At 39.5% G+C, this 23,567-nt stretch overlaps 1 protein-coding gene across 7 annotated transcripts in view; it reads right to left on the bottom strand.

The window, feature by feature from the left end:
• Positions 1 to 593: 593 nt before the first annotated feature.
• The window catches only part of LPAR1 (lysophosphatidic acid receptor 1), a 145,842-nt gene continuing 122,868 nt past the window's right edge, over positions 594 to 23,567 (bottom strand). For all 7 annotated transcript variants that reach the window (XM_066367456.1, XM_066367461.1, XM_066367460.1 and 4 more), the window contains exon 4: positions 594 to 6,368. In XM_066367456.1, the coding sequence (XP_066223553.1) occupies positions 6,067 to 6,368 (302 nt within the window). In that variant the 3' untranslated portion in view covers positions 594 to 6,066. The remainder of the gene's footprint in view (positions 6,369 to 23,567) is intronic.

Raw genomic sequence — 23,567 nt, 5'->3', positions numbered from 1 at the left:
GGAACCATGGTATTCATCAACATTTAATACTGTTAGTCAATATAAGCTAGGTTATGTTACAACAGATAAACCACAAAATCTTACCATAAACACAGAAACTTTTTATTTCTTGATTATGCTATACATTCAGTATGAGTTGGTGGGAATTTTGCTCCACATGGTCACTCAAGGTCCCAGGCTGATGAAGACTTCACTCCCTTCATGTTTCTTTCTCTGAGTCTGGCTTTTAGGGGGGAAAAGGAGACATGGAGAGAGAGCACAGGGGATTTTTACTTTCTCAGCCTAGAAATGACTCTTGTCACACCCACTCACAGTTCTACTGGCCATAACTAGTCAAAGAATTGTAGTTTTTCAAAAGCCCAGGAAGGAGGAGAAAATAATATATTCATGGGCTCTAAAAATCTCTGCCTCACCTGCACAGTGAGGTAGATACATAGTTATCAACCTTAGGTATACCTCTGTAATGTATTATCAAGTGAAAAACAAACAAAAATAACCCAAATATGTTATATATAGCCACATTATTTTGTTAAAAGAAACATCTCCACATAGATCTGGATATTTTCAGATATTAAGTTCTGCTCTTTTATTTCTCCCTGTTTCCTTCCTTTTCTTTCTTCCAAACAGATCAAAATCTCTTGCCTCCTATCTTAAGGAGAAGTGTGGCAGGATGACAACAGAAGAACTCAGACTCCAAATTCTAGATCTTCAGCCCAAACACATATCCTGAGCTTTATGTATCACACAGCCATGTCCCTACTGCAAAGTTCCCCTTTGATAGCTCATAGATATTTAAAAATTTACTCACTATCTTTTTCCTGTAAACTTGCTCCTCAAACTATGCTCCTTATCTCACCATCACATCTGCATCCTGGTGGCCTATCACCAGGTCCCAAGAACCTCTTGAATCAATCCATCTCCTTCTTTACACCTCCATCAACATCTTCCATCTCAGTTAATGTGACAGTCTCTGAATTTGTATTTTGTTCTATAGACTTTTTTCTCTTCAATTTACTCTTAAGTATAAACCAGACTGTGCCACACATTCCCTTAATCTTTTAATTCAGTGGTCCCCAACCCCCAGGCTATGGACCAGTCTGCAGAGAAAGAATAAATAACTTACATTATTTCCGTTTTATTTATATTTAAGTCTGAACGATGTTTTGTTTTTAAAAAATGACCAGATTCCCTCTGTTACATCTGTCTAAGACTCACTCTTGACACTTGTCTTAGTCATGTGATACATTTATTTGTCCCACCCTAAAGGCTGGTCCGTGAAAATATTTTCTGACATTAAACCAGTCCGTGGCCCCAAAAAGGTTGGGGACCACTGTTTTAACTCATTCCACATAATTCTCACAATAAAATGAATTTCAAAATCACTCTAGAGATCGTGCTTGTCTGTTTTTCAAGACTCATTCTCACAGTCTATACTCGTCTTTCTTTCCAAATGTCATGAATTCTCTCACCAAGTATTTCTGCTTCTTGCCTGGAATTCCTACCTACCTATGCTCTATGTGTGCCCATTTTACTAATGGGTTGTTTGGTGTACACTGGTTCACAGAGTGGGTGCAAGTTCAAGAGCCTGACTGAGCCACATCTTTGTGCCCTGAGAGCCCCCTATAACAGGTCCTTAGGATACTGTTATGAATGTGATAGACAAGATCTTAGATAATAAAAAACTTTATTATGGACACTAACATTTGAATTTCATATAATTTTCATGCATCACAAAATATTATTTTTCCCAATCATTGGGTGAGGAGAAGATTAGATAAAAAAGGTGAAGGGATTAAGTAATGAAAAAAACCCTTACAGACACAGACAACAGTGTGGGGTTGCAGGAGGGAAAGAGGAGAGGGAGGAGGTAAAGAAGGGTAGAGAGGATAGATGGAGGTGATTGAGGGAGACTTGACTTTGGGTGGCGAACACACAATGTAATATATAGATGATGTATTACAGAATTGTGCACCTGAAAACTGTATAGTGTTATTAACCAATGGCACCACAATAAATTCAATAAAATTATTTTTTTTTAATGTAAAACCCATCCCTAGCACATTGGTCATAAAAAACGGGTAGATTTAGCCAATGGATTTTAGTTTGCCAACCTCTGCTTTAGATTGAAAAAAAAATAGTCTTTACCTGCCACATCATCAACAAATTATTAGTAAATAATCCATCAATATGAGTATTATAAATTTAAAGGCTAAATTAGTTTTATATGTAGACTATACAAGGAACAGGTGAATGTTACAGAATGAACGGTCCCTGCTGTGGAGCCCATTCTGGCTCCTAGTTACACATGCTTCTGTCCAATGGACCCTAAATCCAGACCCATCCCAACACACAAATGAAGCCCAACCCTACTGAGGGTTTGGGATCCCGTGAAGCTCACTTGATGTTAAAAAGTAAGAAATTTGTTTTCAAAGATCTTTATGTAAAAACGTTCTGCTTATCTTGGTACGAAGGGACCTGATAGGTGGAATGTTTCTACAGTTTTTATCCAGCACGAATCATACTCTGGGTTTTAAAAGAAGAGCTAGAAATATCACACAATTATATTGCAGAAATTGAAAGAATAATGGAATAAATTAGAAAGAAGATGCAGAGTAGAACCTAAAGCAATAATTAGGAAAGAGAATGGAAAAACCAGTTAAGACTCACTAATTGAGTAATGTTAATGAATCTAGAAATTATTGTCTCACTATATGAAAACAAACAAACAAACAAAAGCAGCAAAAGCAGCAACCCAGCAATCCTCTCTTACCCTTAGGGATACAGTCCAAGTCCCCAGTGAATGCCAAAAACCACAGAAAGTCTCAAACCCTAAATGTACTGTTTTTTCTTATACATACCTGCCTATGATACAATTTAATTTATAAATTAGGCACAGTAAGAGATTAACAACTCATAATAATATAGAACAATATATGTACTGTAACAAAAGTTATGTGAATGTGGTCTCTTTCTCAAAATATTGAATCTCACAGACGGACGATTTGTTCTTACTGTAGATCTTAGCAAACTCGGCATACAACTTTTATCTCTCCTTATTGAGAACTTTCACCTTTTCACTTAAAGGAAGCATGTGGATACTGAGAAAAGGGAGGATTCACATCCTTAACAGGACAAAGCAGGTCACACGAGATTGAGTCATGCTACCTTAGAACAGCATGTCACTTAAAACTTATGGATTGTTTTGGAATTTACCATTTAATATTTTTGAACCATGGTTGACCATAGGGAATTGACGCCATGGAAAGAGAAACTGGACAAGAGGGGACTACTATACGTGACTGGTGGCTAATTTGTGAATGGAGTTCCAAGCCATTGGACTTCCAGATACCTTACATTCACCTAATGGTACAGGATTAGCTTCCAAATATTCATTGAGACATTCATTTGAATAAAACATTTTATCTTTTGGCAACATCTTAGCAATATATTGAAAAGAGTATAATTAGCATATAACTGGAAGATACTATCATTTTTATCTTATTAGTTACCAAATCTATAAGCATAAAGACCACTTTGACTTTATAAATTTCTAGTAAGAGTTTTTCATAAGCCATCCTAAAGTTCTTATAAAATCAGAATTTTTTCAAAAGGAACTCTAACAGTTACACTGTTTCAATGACATATTGTCCTAAGATGTTATCCCTCCTTTAACACAACATAAACCACCGTCTCTTGGCCACTGGAAAGACTTATTACCCAGTTCTGAACCAGGGAAGCACATGGTGGTGTCTTCCTCTCAGAGTTCAGAAGCCCTCATGGCAGGGAGGTTGAAAGAAGACAGGCACCAGGCAATGCAAACCGAAGACTCGAACAAGAGAAACAGCACTGACCAGAACCACACATTACCCAACACTGATTGAAAATGATTTATTAAGGTCCAATTAGTGTGTTTTTAATTTCAAATAGTCCATATCTCCTTCAGAACACATGCACATGAGTAAAAATCCAAGCTCATTTCTTTCACTTCCAATAGAAGATGCTCTGCATATTGTATAAAGTATGTGCAAACACCTTGCTTCTAACTGGTTCTCCATATTCTTTTCACTTTGGGCACTTTACAAGTCTGCCTTTGCTTCAAATGGTGACCATGCACTGAATTCCTCCTTCCTAGACAATTGTTTTTCTTCTGGACATCTTTCTCTGAACCGTACTCTTGACTTTCCCACACCTGCTTCATGACTGTGACTTTACTAGTTACTTACTACAACAAACTGGTGCAATTATTAGTTTACCTAGACAATGAATTAAACAGGTATCACCTAATATGACAACAGTCTCTCTGGGGTGATTCTTAGAGAATACACAGTATCCAGTCACATATTGACACTCAACCAATTTGTTACAGAAGGGTTCCAAGATATGTAATATGAAGATTCTTCTTACTTGGTACATCGGATTTCTTTACATTTCCTTGAATTCTACATTACAGTTGTGGCTACCAAGAGCTGAATAATTGGTCCCTCAAACAAAATTTGGAATTGCTAGACATCTTAATTAGGGTATCCTGGTTATCTGTGACAGTTGACTGTTTCTAGTCCATCTTGTTTATATATATATATCACTTTAACCACTGAACTTCCTTTGTAAAAAGGTAATTTAACTGGCTTTCCTCACAATTGTCACCCATGAGGTGCAAAGCAGGAAATCCCTTTTTATAAAAGGTATGAGCATTAAAAATACATTTCACATTAAAAAAAATCCTTCATGGGAACATGTCCTAAGTAAACAATCAATTACATGGACAAAGTTTTATGTACACAAAGTTTTTGCAACATCATTTATAATAATGGAAATTAGAAATAACCTAAGTAGTCAACAATATGGAAATGATTAAATAAACTGAGTTCAATCCATTAAATGGAATATTATATAGCCATAAAGTCATGTTTTTGTAAAATTTTTAATGCCATAGGAAAATGTGGCAATTCTATAGTGAAAAAAAAACTGGTTATAAAATTGTTTACAATATGATCCCAATTATGTAAAAAGGTATATAATATACATATAGGCATACACGGGGGGGGGGGCAGAGGAGCTGTTAACGGTGGTTACTTCTGGGTTGTGGTATTGACGGTAATTATTCCTTCTGTTTTATACATTTCTGTATATTTCAAGTTTTCTACAATGACTATGTATTATTTCATAATACAGAAAAACACAGGCTATTTAACAATTCCTCTGATGTACTAATAATTAGGATGTACTTGGTATTATAAATATTTGGGAACAGTATTACTGTGTGCTTCATCATCTATGACTTTTTTAGAGTACATATTATCTTGGTAATAAACTTACATCCATTTTTGTTTTATATGCATTACAACACTTTAATAAAAAAGGTAATATTGTTGATTAGAGCATTGTTTGTTTCATAACCTAAACAAATACTGGCTTTGACATCTAGGTTCTTCTAGGTCCTAGAAGGTTTGAAATTTAATACCCTTTTATCTTTTTAAGTAAGGCATACTGCATACATACATTACATGCATGCTTTCTAAAAAAATAACTCTAATTTACAGTTTTCCTACATAAGGAAAAAAGATGAAGTTATGGTAGTTTAAAAACAGTCTATAGTCTTATCCATCACAAGCACACTGATAGGCATAAACATGTTTAGTAACTGAAATGTAGCCTTTAAAAATGAAAAAGGGAAGCCTGTATGTAAATGAAGCTGTGCGTTCAATTCGTCAGAATTTATTCTGACTTGCACCAAACCACACAAAATCTCTTGAAATCTCATTAGCGTTGTCTATCTGAATGAACACTCCAGCGTCCATTTATGAATTCCATTATAAGACCTCCACCTCCTACTTTCAAAAGGCATGGGGATCCGGATGAGGGTTGTCACATAAGCTAATTTTCAATATATATCAAGTCTTGTTGGGTCTAGGAACAAATACTGCCATTGGTTAGTGTTTAAGTACGTGAGTTTATTTTTCCTTTCTCTCCCTCTCTCACACCCTACATTTTGCCCTGGCATTTGGGTAGGGGGAGGCTCTTCATCCCTCAATAGATAATGGCTGGCTTCGTATCTTAGTTTCCTTTCTAAACCACGGAGTGGTCATTGCTGTGAACTCCGGCCAAGATGGTGTGGTTGAGGGAGGAAGCGGAGCGGTCTGAGCCTTCCGTGGGGCCGCTGGTGTTCTCGCTGCGCTGGCAGCAGAGGATCTGCCTGAAGGTGGCGCTCATCTCCTTGTCGCGGTAGGAGTAGATGATGGGGTTCATGGCAGAATTGAACTCGGCAAGCAGAAGGAAAAATTTTTCGTAGGCCAGAACATTACAATGTGGACAGCACACATCGAGGAGTAACAAGACCAATCCAGGAGTCCAGCAGATGATAAAGGCACCTAGAAAGACAGGGGTAGGAATCGGGAAGATTTAATAAAGACAGAAAAAATATATATGTAATTATGAAGCAAGCAACCATAAGGTGAAATAATTGCAGTTCAATATAAAAGTACTGATATTCAAAGCCACCAGATCACCATTTGAAATAAAGTGTTCATATTCTGAAATAATCGTGAAACATGTTAGTTAGGACAAAACAATCAATTTAATAAAATCTCATTAATTCACACCCTACTAAAATTAAGTATTCATGAGACATTTATGATGATTACTTTGAGCAAAAAACAGAGTTGCTAAGCAACTGAGACTGGGCTCAGTTTCTTGCTTTCTTGTTTAATAAACTGGGTGAACTTAGACAAATTACTTTCGTACCTTCATTTTGTCATCTGAAAAACAAAATTATCATATTTACCTGAGTAGGCTTTTTGTAAGCAGCAAATGAGCGCTAAGGAAATAATTGCTCAGCATATTTTAGCAGTAACAACAATGACAATAATATTGTTAGTATCTGCTCAGTAGCACGAGCCTCTTTAGAAATAGCAATTTCCAACAATAAGATGTTTACTTTTATTTTTATTCAACAATCACTTAAATGGTGCCTTTCCACATGCTTTACAAATATTAACTCATTTAATCTGAACAAACAGTCCTATGAGATAAAAGCTATTATCCCATCAGTATTTCCGATAGCTTTAGGAGACCCCTGTGTTTTGGTCGTTCAACCCCCGCTGGGGTCGCGACCCACAGGTTGAGAACCACTGAGATGAAGAAACTGAGACCCAAAAGTTAAATAACTTGCTCAATGCCATAATACTATAAAGTGGCCGACAGGTGACAAAACCCAGAGTTTCTGCTGTTAGGGGCTGGAGCCAGAGTTCACCGTCCAGAAAATACTCCCATTTCCCATATTAATAACATTAAATATTTTAAACCAACTTTTATGCTTTAGATGGTTTACAAATTTAGATCGACTTCGGTCTCTTTCTTTCCCAACTATTCTGAATCATTACGATTTTACTATAATTGTGAAAGGACTGTAAATATAGATGATATTCTTCGTTCCAGCTCTTTAGTTCCTAAAATCATTCATTTGGCTCCCAGAGAAAATGGAGGTTGTGAAACAGCATTAAAATCTACCACTGTGCTACCCCAGGATGACCTGGGATCTTCAGCTAGGAGGACATGTGCCAATAGACCCAGCAGGCACTGTCATGTCCCATTACCTCTCACCCTACATGTATAATTAGGCTATACAATGAGCAGGCAGCAAACTAGAGAGGACCCCAGAACAGCTTTTGGATCTTTCCATTTAAATGGCATGGCCTAGGTCAGGGGTCTCAAACTCAACTCAGCATGTGGGCCGCAGAGCAAGATCACAGCCATTCGGGGGGCTGCACTAGGTCTACAAAAGGCAACTGTTACGCAACACTTTTCTCACTGCAGTTGAAAACAAAAAAAAAATCAGTACAACAAGCACAATCGTACATGCAGTTTACTCAGTGTCACAAAACGACCAGAAACTGTAGTTCACATCACAACTGCTGTTAACTAAGCTAATATCTAGCTAGGATGCTAGAGAAATGAAAAATACAAGTAGGCCCCTAGGCTTACTTAATTTTATCTAAAATATTTTGAACTTCGTGGATTAGTCTGCGGGCCGCACAAAATTGTTCGGCGGCCCGCATGCGGGCCGCAAGTTTGAGACCCCTGGCCTAGGTGGACTCAGCCGTGGCCTGGGTGGTGGATCTGGGCTAGCCTCAAGGAATGAGTTTCACAAAATGTAAACAAACAAGAGTTAGTTTCCAAACTGCCCAGTTTTTTTGTTTTTTGTTGTTGTGGTGTTTTTTGGTGTTTTTTTTTAATGTAAACTTTCTTTTTTGAACCTTTTCAGCAGGGAAATGAAAATAAAGGATAAAAGCACCCCTCCCCCCCCATAAACCTCTCTGTTCTAAAACACAAATGTGTATTGGTTTTAAATTGCCATTCACTTTGAAGACTGTCCAAGGTGCTTCATCTTCTAATAAATTCAATACCTTAGTAGACTTTCCTTAGAGAGAAAAATATATATTTCAAATATCAGGAGATAATAGCCAAGAAGCTATCTGAACTTCAAGTAAAAATGTTAGGAAAGTATTTATTCCAAGTCCTTGAGTTTCCTTGCTTGAAAATCACTCAGAAAGCTAAACATAAAGGAAAATCAAAGGAATGCCTCTTGAGTTTCAGAAATAATGCATTATTCATTGAGAAGCCAGGAAGGGAATCATTCGCGGGGTGGAAATGCTTAGACGGAAAATGCATGGTCCCATTATGCCTCTTACTTGGAAACTAAAAACATGCGAGCAGTTCATGAATGAGGCCGCATGCTTTCAAGTCTCCTTTCTCCTTTCTTTTATCAAAGCTCTAATTGAACTCAAACTCAGAGCTTGATTAGAGACCAGCAACATGTATTTCAATAGATTTATTTCAAATAAAGGGATCTTTTTGCTTCTTCCAGGCAGTAGAAGGGAAATCCCTATTCTCATGGACTTGTGTGACTTTGTTTAAAAGAAGTGAAATATAATTATTTGTGGTTAATAATTTCTTCTAATTTTTTAATTCAAGAAGAGCAAGATGTTTTTCAAATAAAAGCCAGGGTCTCATAAAGTATTCCAATGGGCCTATTAGACACCCCCCCCCAAAATGCAAGGAGCCCTGCTAGATTGGAGACAGGAAGTGGGAAAAACCGCAGCCAGACACAGGAGCTAAGATACATGGATGCTTCATTGACAAACTCAGAGTCCCCTTCCCTTCTTCTCACTGAAAAGAACAGTTTTTACTGCTGCGATTAACCCTTTGAGTAGTACGAACATTTATGTACGTCCTCGTGCCTCCTCACCATCCAGAGTACAATTGTACAAAAATTTTTATTTTAAAAATGTGTAAGGCAACATTTTTTAAAAAAAGGCAAATGTATGTTCTTCTTCTTTCCATAAATTGGTTATCAAACAAACATCATTTTAAGTTAATAAAAATGTAACTGTAACTAATTTCATTTTTTGAAAAACAACTCACTCCCAGGGGTCAGCAAGCATGAAAAAAACTCACCACTCAAAGGGTAAAGTCCAACCATACAGCCCCAATGCTGTGTTTGGACCTTCAAGACCTGATCAAGCAAACTGAGTATAGGCCTCAAAAATCAAGATCTAAAGCCAATCATACAAGCTTTCCCTTCTCTCTTCCAGAAGTGCCACGGATCAAACTGACCAAAGGGTGATGATGGACTATATAAATGGAAATCAGGGCCTGGAAATTTCCAAGGTGACTAGGCTTCTAAACAATAGTGAGTGAATATTATAAAATTAGTTTTGTTCAAATTATGGATTTACCAACAAGCTCCTAAAAACAAAAACTATACCCAAGGCCCTTTAGTAATAAGTAGCTAACGATAATTCAGTCAGGCCATAGTACACTGTGGACTCTACCAACACAATCTGTAGAGACTCAGGTGTATACCTACAAATCAGGTTGATGACAGTAAAAAGAACCGCCATCTCCACATCCTGTAAAGTGGGAAAGTAACAGCTCCCTGTCTACTCCATAGGCAGAGGATCAAATTGAGATACAACATGTGGACACCCTCGCTCATCTACCTGACTGCATGACCTACACTGTGGGTGGCATACTGTGTAGAGGCTGGTAGAGCACAGTAGCAGGGCGGCTTCTCCAGGGCAGAGCATGGAAACCTGTTCTGGACCATGAAGACCTGGCATCTCAAAAGCTCTGACGTCACTCCATCCAGATCATCAGAGACTCCTTGGACTTGCAGTTGGGTGTGAGGAGGATAACAAGAAAGAAGAGAAACAGAGAAGCAGAGAAGCCCCAAATCATTTTGAAGGTTCTCATGAGTCAACTCAAGGCCCACCAAGATGGAGAATAAAATAATATACTACTCCACAGAAACAGTGCTTTAGCTCCAGAACATTTCTGAAGGACGAATCCCCACAGCCGAGGCATAAAGCCAAGGTATGGTATGCAACAGCACTGACGTAAGAGGAAGCTCAAACAGCTTATGGTTCTTCACTGTAAAGTCAGAAGCCATAGTGGCAGCAGGTAAGATGTCCAAGGTCATGAAGACCTTATATATGGCCTGGCTAAGACATTTAAAATGTTCCCAGCCCATCATTGATTCTCAACCCTAGCCACACACTATAATAGCCTGTGCAGCTTATAAGAAATAATGATCTTCATCTAGCCTTCCTCCAATGAGATTTTAATTATATTGGCCTCACTGATCAGAGTCTCATTTAATGTACAAGACTGTAACAGAGCCGATGAACAAAATTATCCGGATATAAGTAAAGACAAAAACATCAGATGTTTCCAAATTCCAGAGGAGAGATCATGAGAACCTGAACTGGGGCAGGAACCATGAGGACAGAGAGGTATTGAAGGATGAGAAAAGAATTTAGGAGATGGACGGCATGAAATACATAAGAAAGATATAAACCGTCTAGGATGAGTCTGAGTCCTAGATTATCCATTTGGGTGAGGGAGGGATGGTGCCCCCTCTCACTGAAGGAGGACACGCAGGAGAAAGGCCGGCGCTTTCCGCAGTGAGGTGAGGAAAACAGAGATGAGGACCTCAGGTGTATGGATCTTTACTCTCGGGGACCTGCAAGGCTTCAGATGGAAATGCCTCAAAGACATCATGATGGGCTGAAGGCAGTTTGAATGCTGGGAAACTGTCTCTTGGCGTGCTGAACAAAGAGCAGTTACGTTCTGCACGATTGGCCAACATTACAAGTAACCTGGGGAGAAGGATATTCAAAAAATGGAATGAATAGCAGAAGTGGCTCTTCCCAAAGCAAGCTTCATTTCTTCCGTATACATCTGTCAGATCAATGCATGAGGGCCCTGGATCAACAAAGATGGAAGGAGAGGTGCTGGAATGCAGGCACACAGAGCAGGGTGGAGGGAGGCTGTTTGGGAACCACAGGTCACAGCTGCAGAACCAGATCATGTTACCACCCCTTCCCTCCCATCTACACGGCCCCATCAGTGAGTAATGCTTCCCATCTGGTCTTACAATTGCAGTCCTTTTCTAGACTGACTTTTTCCCAACTAGTTGTTCTTCGCCTACATATGGGACATAAGAACCAAAGTTAAAGAGAAAAAGTGTTTTTGACAGAGCAGACCTCTAAGGGCGAGAGCCCAAGATTTTTGCTGAGAAAAACAAAGCATTTCCAGTCTGGCTAGAAATTGTTTTTTCTTTTTTTTCTTAAAGAACAAAATCAGACATCCCATAGATCTAAAACAAGGTAAACCAATTCTACACCAGGGCTGTGTCCAAGTTGATCTCTCCATGGCTTCGCTCTTAAAATGAGGATCTCAGGAATAGGCTTCGCTATCTCAGAGTCTTGGGGTAGAGGTGAACAAGGGTAATTAACAGTGTTCAAATACAGAAACAACTTTTATTTTGTTCCCAAATTGTGTATTTCTTCAGGGTAGCACCTTGGTGTCCCCAAAATCCAACCTAATCTTAGTTCATTTCTCTAGTTATATTGTGATTTCTGCTATTAAGTTACATATATAAGACTTGGCTAGGCCTAGGCTGATGGCTCAGCGGATACAGCTTTATCTCGGTACACCAAGGTCACCGGTTCAATCCCCAGTCAGGGCACATACAAGAAGTAATCACTGAGTGTACAACTAAGTGAAACAACGAGTCGATGCTTTTCTCTCTCTCTTTCACACATTCCTTTCCCCCCCTCATTCTTACTCCCCCTGCCTCAAGTCAATGGGGAAAAAGAAAGACTTAGCTAGCTAAAATATCTAGCTAAATTATATATCTTAAAACAGACTAGGTTACATAATATACCACAGATAAAAAGCTTACTCCTAGTTAAATGGTCATTGTAATGGAACTGTACGTGAATGATTTTTTTTTTTTTTTGTATTTTTCTGAAGCTGGAAACGGGGAGAGACAGTCAGACAGACTCCCGCATGCGCCCGACCGGGATCCATCCGGCACGCCCACCAGGGGCGACGCTCTGCCCCTCCGGGGCGTCGCTCTGCCGCGACCAGAGCCACTCTAGCACCTGGGGCAGAGGCCAAGGAGCCATCCCCAGCGCCCGGGCCATCTTTGCTCCAATGGAGCCTTGGCTGCGGGAGGGGAAGAGAGAGACAGAGAGGAAGGAGGGGAGGGGGGTGGAGAAGCAAATGGGCGCTTCTCCTATGTGCCCTGGCCAGGAATCGAACCCGGGTCTCCCGCACGCCAGGCCGACGCTCTACCGCTGAGCCAACCGGCCAGGGCCTGTGAATGATTTTTTTGAGATTAAAGCTTTTTTTCCAAAAGAATAACTTAGATTAATTACAGAATGTGTTTTCTAGAACATTGAGAATATAAAATGAATGCAACTGAGATAGTTCCACAATAAGTCATTTCTCTCTTAATACCAATTTTACTTAATTTAACTTAGTGCCCAATAGTTCCACTTTTTCATGGTCATAGTAAATGTTTCTTATATTTAAAGTTTCATGATTTTATTCATTGTGTGATGTACTTAGTGTTTCCATCACTCACTCCTGATAGTAACATTCATTGTTTAGAAAAGGGCATTAACAATAAATACTCAGATCTCCAAAGCAGAGTAGAACACTAAGTCTGTTCTCTTTTAAATAGTCCTGGGTGCATGTTTCAGCCCACAATACTGTCCTGATCTCAGTGCCGACCTTCCTATACACAGGAGCGTGCCTTCTGGCAGTCCCTGCTCTCCTTCACATTAAGCCGTGAGCATCATACACATACCTGCTCCTTATCCTATCACAGACTCTAAATCTCATCCTGTCACTGTGCATCGGAAAGCACATGCTGAAGTGGCTTGCATGCTAGTACCGACACTAGCGGAAGAGCATCAGTGCCTGGAAACAGCCAGCAGAAACCACTTCTCCATGGCTACCACTCTAGCCAAGAGCAATACCTTTTATCTGCCTATTGCAACAGGCTCCTAACCAATTCCTCTTCCTGCATGCCTCTTCCCTAAAGTCCGGCTTGCACAGGACATCCAGAATTATCTCTCAAAAGCACAAGTCAATTTACATTACACCACTTTCCTGCTTAAAATCCTACAAGGCCCTGGCCGGCTGGCTCAGCGGTAGAGTGTCGGCCTGGCGTGTGGGGGACCCGGGTTTGATTCCCGGCCAGGGCACATAGGAGAAGCGCCCATTTGCTTCTCCATCCCCCCCCTCCTTCCTCTCTGTCTCTCTCTTCCCCTCCCGCAGCCAAGACTCCATTGGAGCAAAGATGGCCCAGGCGCTGGGGATGGCTCCTTGGCCTCTGCCCCAGGCGCTAGAGTGGCTCTGGTCGCGGCAGAGCGACGCCCCGGAGGGGCAGAGCATTGCCCCCTGGTGGGCAGAGCGTCGCCCCTGGTGGGCGTGCCGGGTGGATCCCGGTCGGGTGCATGCGGGAGTCTGTCTCACTGTCTCTCCCCGTTTCCAGCTTCAGAAAAATACCAAAATAATAATAATAATAATAATAATAATAAAATCCTACAAAAGCTTCCTACTTGAAATTCTTACTGTGAGCCATAATGCCCTACAGCAGTGGTCCCCAACCCCCGGGCCGTGAACTGGTACCGGTCTGTGGGCCATTTGGTACCAGTCCGCAGAGAAAGAATAAATAACTTACATTATTTCTGTTTTATTTATATTTAAGTCTGAACGATGTTTTATTTTTAAAAAATGACCAGATTCCCTCTGTTACATCCGTCTAAGACTCACTCTTGACGCTTGTCTCAGTCACATGATACATTTATCCATCCCACCCTAAAGGCCGGTCCATGGAAATCTTTTCTGACATTAAACTGATCCGTGGCCCAAAAAAGGTTGGGGACCACTGCCCTACATCACTGGTCCCTGCCAGACTCTTCGACCTCACCTCTTCCCACTTGCCCCTCATTCCCTAGGCTCCAACCACACACCGTAAGCTCATTTCTGTCTCAGGACATTTGCATTTACGGTTCCTTTGCCCAGGCATACTGCTTCTGTAGATCTTCATATCTACTTGGCTTACTGCAAAATCTATCCCTGACTCTCCTAGCGAAAGCAGCACCCACTGCCCCACTACATTACCCCATTTTACCATCTTTATATCCCCTTTCTATACCCCAAATCATCTTATTTATCAGTTCACATGTTTATATTCTATCTTCCTTCAGTGAGAACGGAAGCTTCGTAAATGAAGGAAAGCTCTCTCTCTCTCTCTCATGTCTGTATCGCCAGCATCTAGAACAGTGTTTGTCATCCAGTGAACACTCAATAGAACTTCTGCTGAACAAACTGGCAAGTCACTGTTAACTGCCTAATAGACATAGCCAAAACTAGGGAATTAGTAGAAAAAAAATTCTGTTCAGGAAACAAACATGAACACTTACAGTGTGCAAGACCTTTCAATGGGTGCTACAGGCATCCAAAGGGGCATGAGGTAGGCCCTCTGTCCAAAAGTTTCAGCAAATATGTCTTTGTTACTATAGCATAAACAAGCCTATTGTCACTAATACTGATGGGTGTCAGATTATCTATAGAGTCTCCTGAGTTCTAGAGAACCAGGTGGGTCAGGAATGAAGGCAGCCATAGGATTAGTCAAGTTGCTGTTACAGAAATGGTTCAGTAAGGTTATGCTATCCCCATCAGACCCTGGATTCTGCACTCTCTGCCTCAAAAAATCACTAACTGACCCATCATGCTTTGTGTTAATCCCTCAATATTCAAAGTTCCATGCCGGGGCATCAGACTGACCAGCATTAACTCTCACACCCATGCTCTAGTTATCGAACAGTGGGGAGAGAGAATACATCCTCCACCCAGCATATAATCTCAGACCGTTTTTTAAATGTAAAAAACAGTTTTAATAATTTCTGAGCAAAATCACTGACCATCAAAACATTAAGTTTGAATACTCATTAGTCATTTTCAAATGTCATACTTGTATTTTTTTCAGGAACTCAAATTGGTTTTTTTTCATATACCTATTTATGTTCCAATCATTTTCAATACAGTGTACTTAAAAGGAACACTTACAATTTATGAGAGGATAAGAATAATTCTCATTAATCAAATTTTCTTCTCAGAACAGTCTGTTAGCTGCTTTACTTTCAGTGGCTGATTCTAAATGATGATCTTAAACTAATTCCTTGAATTGTTATGCATTTTTTCCCAATGGGAAGTTTGACAAATACAGAAAAATATAATATAAATAAGAAATTTAAAAAGTCACTTATGACAGTATAGAGATACTTTTATGATCTTCATTTTTTAAAATATTGCTTCTTTTAATTCTAAATCTGTACCTTTTTTGACTGCATAGAAAATTAACCTTGAAAGATTGTAAATCAAAACTGAGACTCATGGACATAGATACGAGTGCAGTGGTTACAAGGAGAAAAAGGATGTGGGGAAGGGAGATGTGGGGGGGGGGGAGTGAGTTGGGGGAAGGCTATAAAGAAGGACAAATATAAAGTGACAAAAAATGATTTGACTTTGGGTGATGGGTATACAATATAATCAACTGTTCAAATGATGTGGAGACATTTAACTGAAATCTATGTACTCTTGTTGATCAATGTCACGCTGTTAAATTTAATTTGCTAAATAAATAAGTAAAAAAGAAAGATTGTATATTAGTGATGGGTTAGAGAGGATAGGGCAATCAGATTTGTTATTTTCAGGAACACATTGTTGTTCTGGTTTGTGTTTTTTATATAGCAATGTGTCCTAATTTGATCAATACAATATGCTCTTTTCTTTGCAGGGAGGCAATCAGACAGACTCTCACATGAACCCAACCAAGATTGACCTGGCATGCCCACCAGGGGGCGATGCTCTGCCCATCTGTGGCATTGCTCTGTTGCCACCGGAGCCATTCTAGCACCTGAGGCAGAGGCCATGGAGCCATCCTTGGCTCCTGGGCCAATTTTGCTCCACTGGCGCCTTGGCTGCGGGAGGGGAAGAGAGAGATAGAGAGGAAGGAGAGGGGGAAGGGTGGAGAAGCAGATGGACACTTCTCCTGTGTGCCCTGACCAGGAATCAAACCCAGGACATCCACACACCAGGCCAATGCTCTACCACTGAGTCAACCAGGCAGGGCTACAATATGCTCTTGAATCTGAGAGGATATTAATTCTAATTTACTTGAAGCTGTTTTGTGTTTCCTGTACTACCTGTTTCCATGTAAGCGGCTGCATCACATACCAATGTCGGTGTGGGGCGTCATGTTCCAACAAATGTCTGCCCATTTTGCAGGAGATTTTCCTGAATAGAAGACTTCCTGAGAAGACAGGATAGTCAATTGCCACCAAAGCCAGCTTTGTCCTTTACCTAAAACACCGCCTAATGCCCTCTAATGAGTAGGCAAAAGGATGTATTAGACAATCACAGGGGAAGAAATTGCTCCTCTGAAAGTCCTTATCTGTAATCAGAGAAAATGAAGTTGTGATAACACTCAAGTAAGACAGAAGTGGCATGGACATCTCATTAGCTCCAAATTCTAAGAGATCAGGAGACAGCTAGCAAACTAAAGACGCACTGAGTTGTACGTCCTTACAAACACACACCTACACATACATGCTCACTCACTTCAATGGCAGCTAACATTCTTCTGCCATCATATATGACTCCTGAGGTCTCTGTGAGCATACAAAACAGGAAATGCTTGAAATTTACTTTCAACAAAATTAAAACATGTTAAGATGGGTCACAGCCTCTACCCCTCCTCACTAAAACATGATTCATAATTTCTACCCAGTTCTGTCTTAGGGTGAATTAAAAAACCAGTGCTACTCCAAATGCCTACCAAAGCATTTCCTTATAGGTCACTACCATTTCCAAATGAGACATATTTTAAACTTTAAAAAAAATATGACTTATATATATGCACACATACACATATATACACTATATAAATGTATACATAACACATGGCTATGTGTGTAACCATACATATATCCATATTCACACACATTCAGAACAGTCACTGCAATTATCTTTAAAAACATGAGATTTATTTTCTTTCCTATGCAGTAGTCTATAAAACCCAACCCAAAAGGATAGTGCCACTTACATATTCTTCACATAGAAAAAATTCACCATTTTCAGAATAGTTAAACCTGTCTAAATCACTCTTAAACCTTGTGATGAACTACAAATTTTTTAAAAGCAAATTTACCCCTTATTTTAAAAATAAGTCTAAAATATCACAGAAAATTAATGTTGTCAACTGAGACCAATAACCATCTAATTCAGAAAGTGATACTAAACTTATTGCATGACTGTGGTCCAGCTGTTTCCAAGGTGATTTGAATAATATTTATCCCTTTAAAAGGATAAATGAACTTCTCCTCCCCCCCCCTCAGAATGTTTCCCTAACAAAGGTTCAACATAAACAGGGAATTGATAAGTGGTTTTGCAACATATTTCATTTTCAGCTGTGAATTAAGATTGCCCCAAAATGCTCTAAGTCTAAACAAGCACTAGAGTCCAGCTGTTAATGCTCACAGAATATAGCTGATGACAGAACCCTGTGGATTTCATTCTTTGCAGTTCATGAACTACTGGCATGGAGCAGCAAGATCTGTATTACTCAGGAGACACACTTCAAAGACAAAGGAACGTAATGGAAATTTTATTTATAATTCACTTTCTTACTAACAAAATGGAGAAAAATAATTAAATTAAATCCAAAAACTAATTCAAAAAAACTTGTGACATAGTCCTGCAACCTAAAAAAAAATTACATGTGTATGTGTATATACTTTTTAATGGCCAAAAGACATGAAAAGAAGAACAGCAGAAACTGTAAATATGATCACTTTTTTTTAGATTGGCTATGCCTCCAAATGTCCCGGATTGCTATTTATGAAGCACAGATTTTTGGCAAAGTAGGAGGGTGGTACGGTCTTTTCTACCATAATATGATAGCTGTGTGCCTAAGCTATCTCATGTTATCAAGAACTTTTATTAAAAAGTTTCTTTTTAAGTTACAAAAACAATTACTTAGTTGGGAAGTGGGTATTTAGGCTAATGAGTTCCAGATTCAAGAATCACAAACATTTTCCTACCTGAATTTCAGTTATTTTAACTACAAGTTCAGAGTAAAATGTGGGTTACTCAAAACTAAAAATACTAAGACTAAATATCACAAAGCAAATTCTAACACAAAAATCCTGAACAAAACTTAATCGGTTCTAAAGCCATCAAATAAACTGCAACAACATCACTGCAACTATCCTATAGTTTATAGCTATAGGATAATAAGCACATGGGAGTTTATGCTATAGCTATTTTCATACAATACAATTATATACATGCAAAGAATTCTTCGTGGCAGTTTTTATTTTTAAATATTGAAAATAATCTGGCCTGACCAGGCGGTGGCGCAGTGGATAGAGCGTCGGACTGGGATGCAGAAGGACTCAGGTTCAAGACCCTGAGGTCGCCAGCTTGAGTGTGGGCTTATCTGGTTTGAGTAAAGCTCACCAGCTTGGACCCAAGGTCGCTGGCTCGAGCAAGGGGTTACTTGGTCTGCTGAAGGCCCACGGTCAAGGCACATATGAGAAAGCAATCAATGAACAACTAAGGTGTCGCAACGGAAAACTGATGATTGATACTTCTCATCTCTCTTCGTTCCTGTCTGTCTGTCCCTATCTATCCCTCTCTCTGACTTTCTCTCTGTAAAAAAAAATTATAAAAATTGAAAATAATCTGGATAACCATAAGTAGAGAAGTAAAATAAATTGTTGCATTTATAAACTGGAATCCTGAACCTTTTAAGGTTATTAAGATATTCTATCCTTATTGGTACCAAACAACCTCCAAGATATATTGTCAAGAAAAATGAATAAGGTATGGAAAAATACATGTAGTTATAATATGCTATCAATTATGCCATAACAACAACAACCAAAAAGCATGCACACTCACAAAGATGCACTATAATAAGCCCCAAATGAAGCTAATAATTATTTTTTTAATATTTAGATCATGAAATTATAAAAATGACACATTAATTATTTTATTTGGGGGGGAGGGAGGACGCGGGAGGGAAGGAGGGAGAGGGTTAGGGGGAGGGGGAGGGGCACAAAGAAAACTAGATAGAAGGTGACGGAGGACAATCTGACTCTGGGCGAGGGGTATGCAACATAATTTAATGACAAGATAACCTAGACATGTTTTCTTTGAATATATGTACCCTGATTTATTAATGTCATCCCATTAACATTAATAAAAATTTATTTTTTTAAAAAAAGTATTTTATTTGAACTTAACATAACAATTTATATTCATTTGTAATCTTTTACTATAGAGCCAACGCTTTAAATTTGAATATGGGTTTACTAGCTAGAGTTTTACAAGATCATCCTAGGAAAGACAAAACAGTAAAGCATCATCTACTACTTCCAAAAAATGACTCTTAAAAAGTGGAATCAGAACTTAAAATTCTTGTAAAGCAATTTGAGTACAAAAAACATTGCAGATTTTTTTTATCATTTTTGCGAAATTAATAGTTGTTCTCACTGGAAGATTTAAAGCAATTTGTTTTTGCAACTTGCCTTCATTGAATATTTAACAAAGCATTCACCTTAGTTTCCCCAGAAATATTTTCTCGTTGTACTCATTTTTATTAGCTATTGTAATATTTAGCTGGTTGCATCATCTTTATAATAACTTGGCAAAAACAGCTTTAGGAGCAAAAACAATTGACTCTGGTAACTGTCAAGAGCTAAATTCTTTGGCCTTAAGCCTATACTCTACTAACCTCTTTTTATTATATATTATTCATCTAAATACATGAATGTGTCCTATATGTCAGGGGCAATTCTAGGTACTGGAGACACCACAGTGAACCAAACAGAAAAAAATCCCCCCCTCCCACTGAACTTAGGTTACAGGGAGGTGTAAGAGACAACTAAAAGAACAAATAAATATCTTGTAGAGAAGGATAGACTATTGAAGACTATGTGAAAGCAAGTGTTGAGAGACGTTAGGGGCTCATGCATTAATCCAGCCAAGAGATAATGGTGGCTTTGAACATGAGAAGGTGATGATAACAGACACATGATGATGGTAAAGCTGATATAATTTGCTAATAGATTGGATGTTGCAGAGAGAGAAGAGTCAAGGCAACCCGTAAACAGCTGAAGTCAAGGACTTAGAGACAGGAAGGTCACTGACGACAGTTCAGTAGAGAATGGAAGCCTGACTGGAATAAATTCAAGAGTAATCAGAAGACAAGTCAACACCAAAAAAAAGAATGCAATTAAAAAAATGGGCAAAGGACCTGAATAGACACTTCTCCAAAGAGCACACACAGATGGCCAACAGACATAGGAAAAGTTGCTCAACATCGCTAATCATCAGAGAAATGCAAATTAAAACCACAATGAGATATCACCTCACACCTGTCAGAATGACTACCATCAACAAATCCACAAACAACAAGTGCTGGCGAGGATGTGGAGAAAAGAGAACCCTCACGCACTGTTAGTGGGAATGCAGATTGGTATAGCCGCTGGGGAAAGCAGTATGGAGTTACCTCAAAAAATTTAAAATGAAACTGCTTTATGATCCAGTGATTCCACTTCTGGGAGTTTATCTGAAGAAACCCAAAACACTAATGTGAAAGGATATATACTCCCCTATGTTCTTTGCAGTGTTATTCACAACAGCCAAGGCCTGGAAGCAGCCTAGGTGCCCATCAGTCGATGAGTAGATAATAAAGTAGTGGTGCAGTTACATAATGGACTGTTACTTGGCCAGAAAGAAGAAAATCTTACCTTTTGCAGCAACATGGATGGACTCAAGAGTATTATGCTGAGTAAAATACGCCAGCCAGAGATAGAAACAGACTCATAAATACAGAGAAAAGACTGGGAGCTGTAGAGGGAAGAGGGGATGGGTGTCTGGGTAAAAAAGGTGAAGGGATTAAGCAAAAAAAAAAAAACAACCGCCAAAAACACAACTCTCCTAGAAGCAGACAACACCGTGGTCATTACAGGAGAGGAAGGGGGTGGGGACAGGTAGAAGAGGGTGAAGGGGGGGGGGGGGTCAACAGTTACCGAAGGAGATGACTTTGGGCGGTCAACACACAATACAGTATACAGATGATGCATTATAGAATTGTACACCTGAAACCTATATAATTTTATTAACCAATGTCACCCCAACAAACTCAATTACTTTTACAAGAGAAAACGAGAAACTGGATCTACACATATAGACAATACTTTCAGGCAGTGTTGCTCTAAAGGAAATAAGAGAAACAATGCCCATGTGCATGAATTATTATGTTTTACAAAGCTTTCATTAACAATCGAGTTACTGGAAAGTTAAAAACAAATCTATACACACATATATGCTTATATATAGGGAGAATATTTTTAAACTTCTATAATAAAAATTCAGCACTGTCAATTATATATAAATAGTATGCTTTAAATATGTGTATTTTGTTATATGTCAATTATACTTCAACAAAGGGGGAAGAGGGCAAAAGTGGATGTATATATTTAGAGAGAGGCTGAGATTAAGAGGGAGACTGACCAAGACTAGCCCCAACCATCTTTAGTTTCTTCTCCTATCTAATGACAGGAAGCATGTATCTGGCCTGCTCAACGCCATGCCAAAGCCCAGTGGTGCAGGCCATGTGCTTGGACGCTCTATGGTTGTCCAGCAATGTCTGTAACTGGATGGTTCAATCTTTTTTTTTTTAATATTTTATTTATTGATTTTTAGAGAGAGGAGAGAGAGAAAGAGAGAGAGAGAGAGAGACAGAGAGAGAAGGGGGAGGAGCAGGAAACATCAACTCCCATATGTGCCTTGACCAGGCAAGCCCAAGGTTTCCAACCGGCAACCTCAGTGTTCCAGGTCGACGCTTTATCCCACTGCGCCACCACAGGTCAGGCCTGGATGGTTCAATCTTTTGGTCCAGGAATAAAATAAAATGTTGGCTTCAGAACTCAAGTTCCTCAGTATTAAGTATCATATTTGTATCTTACAAAGAACAGCTACCAGATTGGGGAAGATTTCAAGTCTTCCTTCTGATGACAGAACGAGTAATAAATGAAAGGACATTATTCCCACGGGCACTCAAGAGGCTAGTTGGTGGACAGAAAGACGACTGAGGTTCCTTAGAGATAAAATTTCCTTCTATCTCCCAGGCTGTGTGATGGGGTGGATTTTAAGGGTGTGTATTCATATTTTATAGGAGGAAAGAGAAACCTGAGGTTACGTACTGTTTCCTTCCCTCACTAGTGGCTTCCCAATGGACAGGTTAGTCGATTTTGCAGAGCCTCCTTCCCTGTCACACGGGGATACACTCTACTTTCAGAACTGTCGTGAACACTGAAGGAGACAGTGCAGGTAGACTACAAAACACAGGGCCACCTGATAGGTGCCATTCACATCCTCTCTATCCTCCTCCTCCAGGGAAAACCCAAGGGGAAAACCTATAAGAAATACAAACATTTGGGGTGAACTATTACTGTTGGTTCTCCCAACTGAGAGAGGGCAAACTGGGCACAGCACCCCCTGTTACATCACTCCAGCCACGTGGTAACCGCCTGACCTCCTTCAGTTTGAGAAACTTTGGAAGGTCCCCACTCACATCTCTTGATGAGCTCTCAAATTTCAGAGTCAGTCTCCTTTCTGCTTTAACTTGAAAATAAAATGAGTATTTTTTTCTTTTAGTTTCTTACTTCTAGACCAGGGGTCCCCAAACTTTTTACACAGGGGGTCAGTTCACTGTCCCTCAAGACTGTTGGAGGGCCAGACTATAAAAAAAAACTATGAACAAATCCCTATGCACACTGCATATATCTCATTTTAAAGTAAAAAACAAAACGGGGACAAATACAATATTTAAAATAAAGAACAAGTAAATTTAAATCAACAAACTGACCAGTATTTCAATGGGAACTATGGGCCGGCTTTTGGCTAATGAGATGGTCAATGTCCGGTTCCATATTTGTCACTGCTAGCCGTAACAAGTGATATGACGTGCTTCCGGAGCCGTGACGCGTGCATCCCGCGTCACCGGAAGTAGTACTGTACGTGAGCGACGCTGCTACATACAATACTCCAGGAGTACAGGATATGGATGCTGACCACCAATGAAAGAGGTGCCCCTTCCAGAAGTGTGGCGGGGGCCGGATAAATGACCTCAGGGG

The sequence above is a fragment of the Saccopteryx leptura genome, chromosome 2 (genome assembly GCF_036850995.1).
Source record: "Saccopteryx leptura isolate mSacLep1 chromosome 2, mSacLep1_pri_phased_curated, whole genome shotgun sequence".
Taxonomy (NCBI): domain Eukaryota; kingdom Metazoa; phylum Chordata; class Mammalia; order Chiroptera; family Emballonuridae; genus Saccopteryx; species Saccopteryx leptura.
This window is presented reverse-complemented; position numbering and strand designations above follow the sequence as displayed.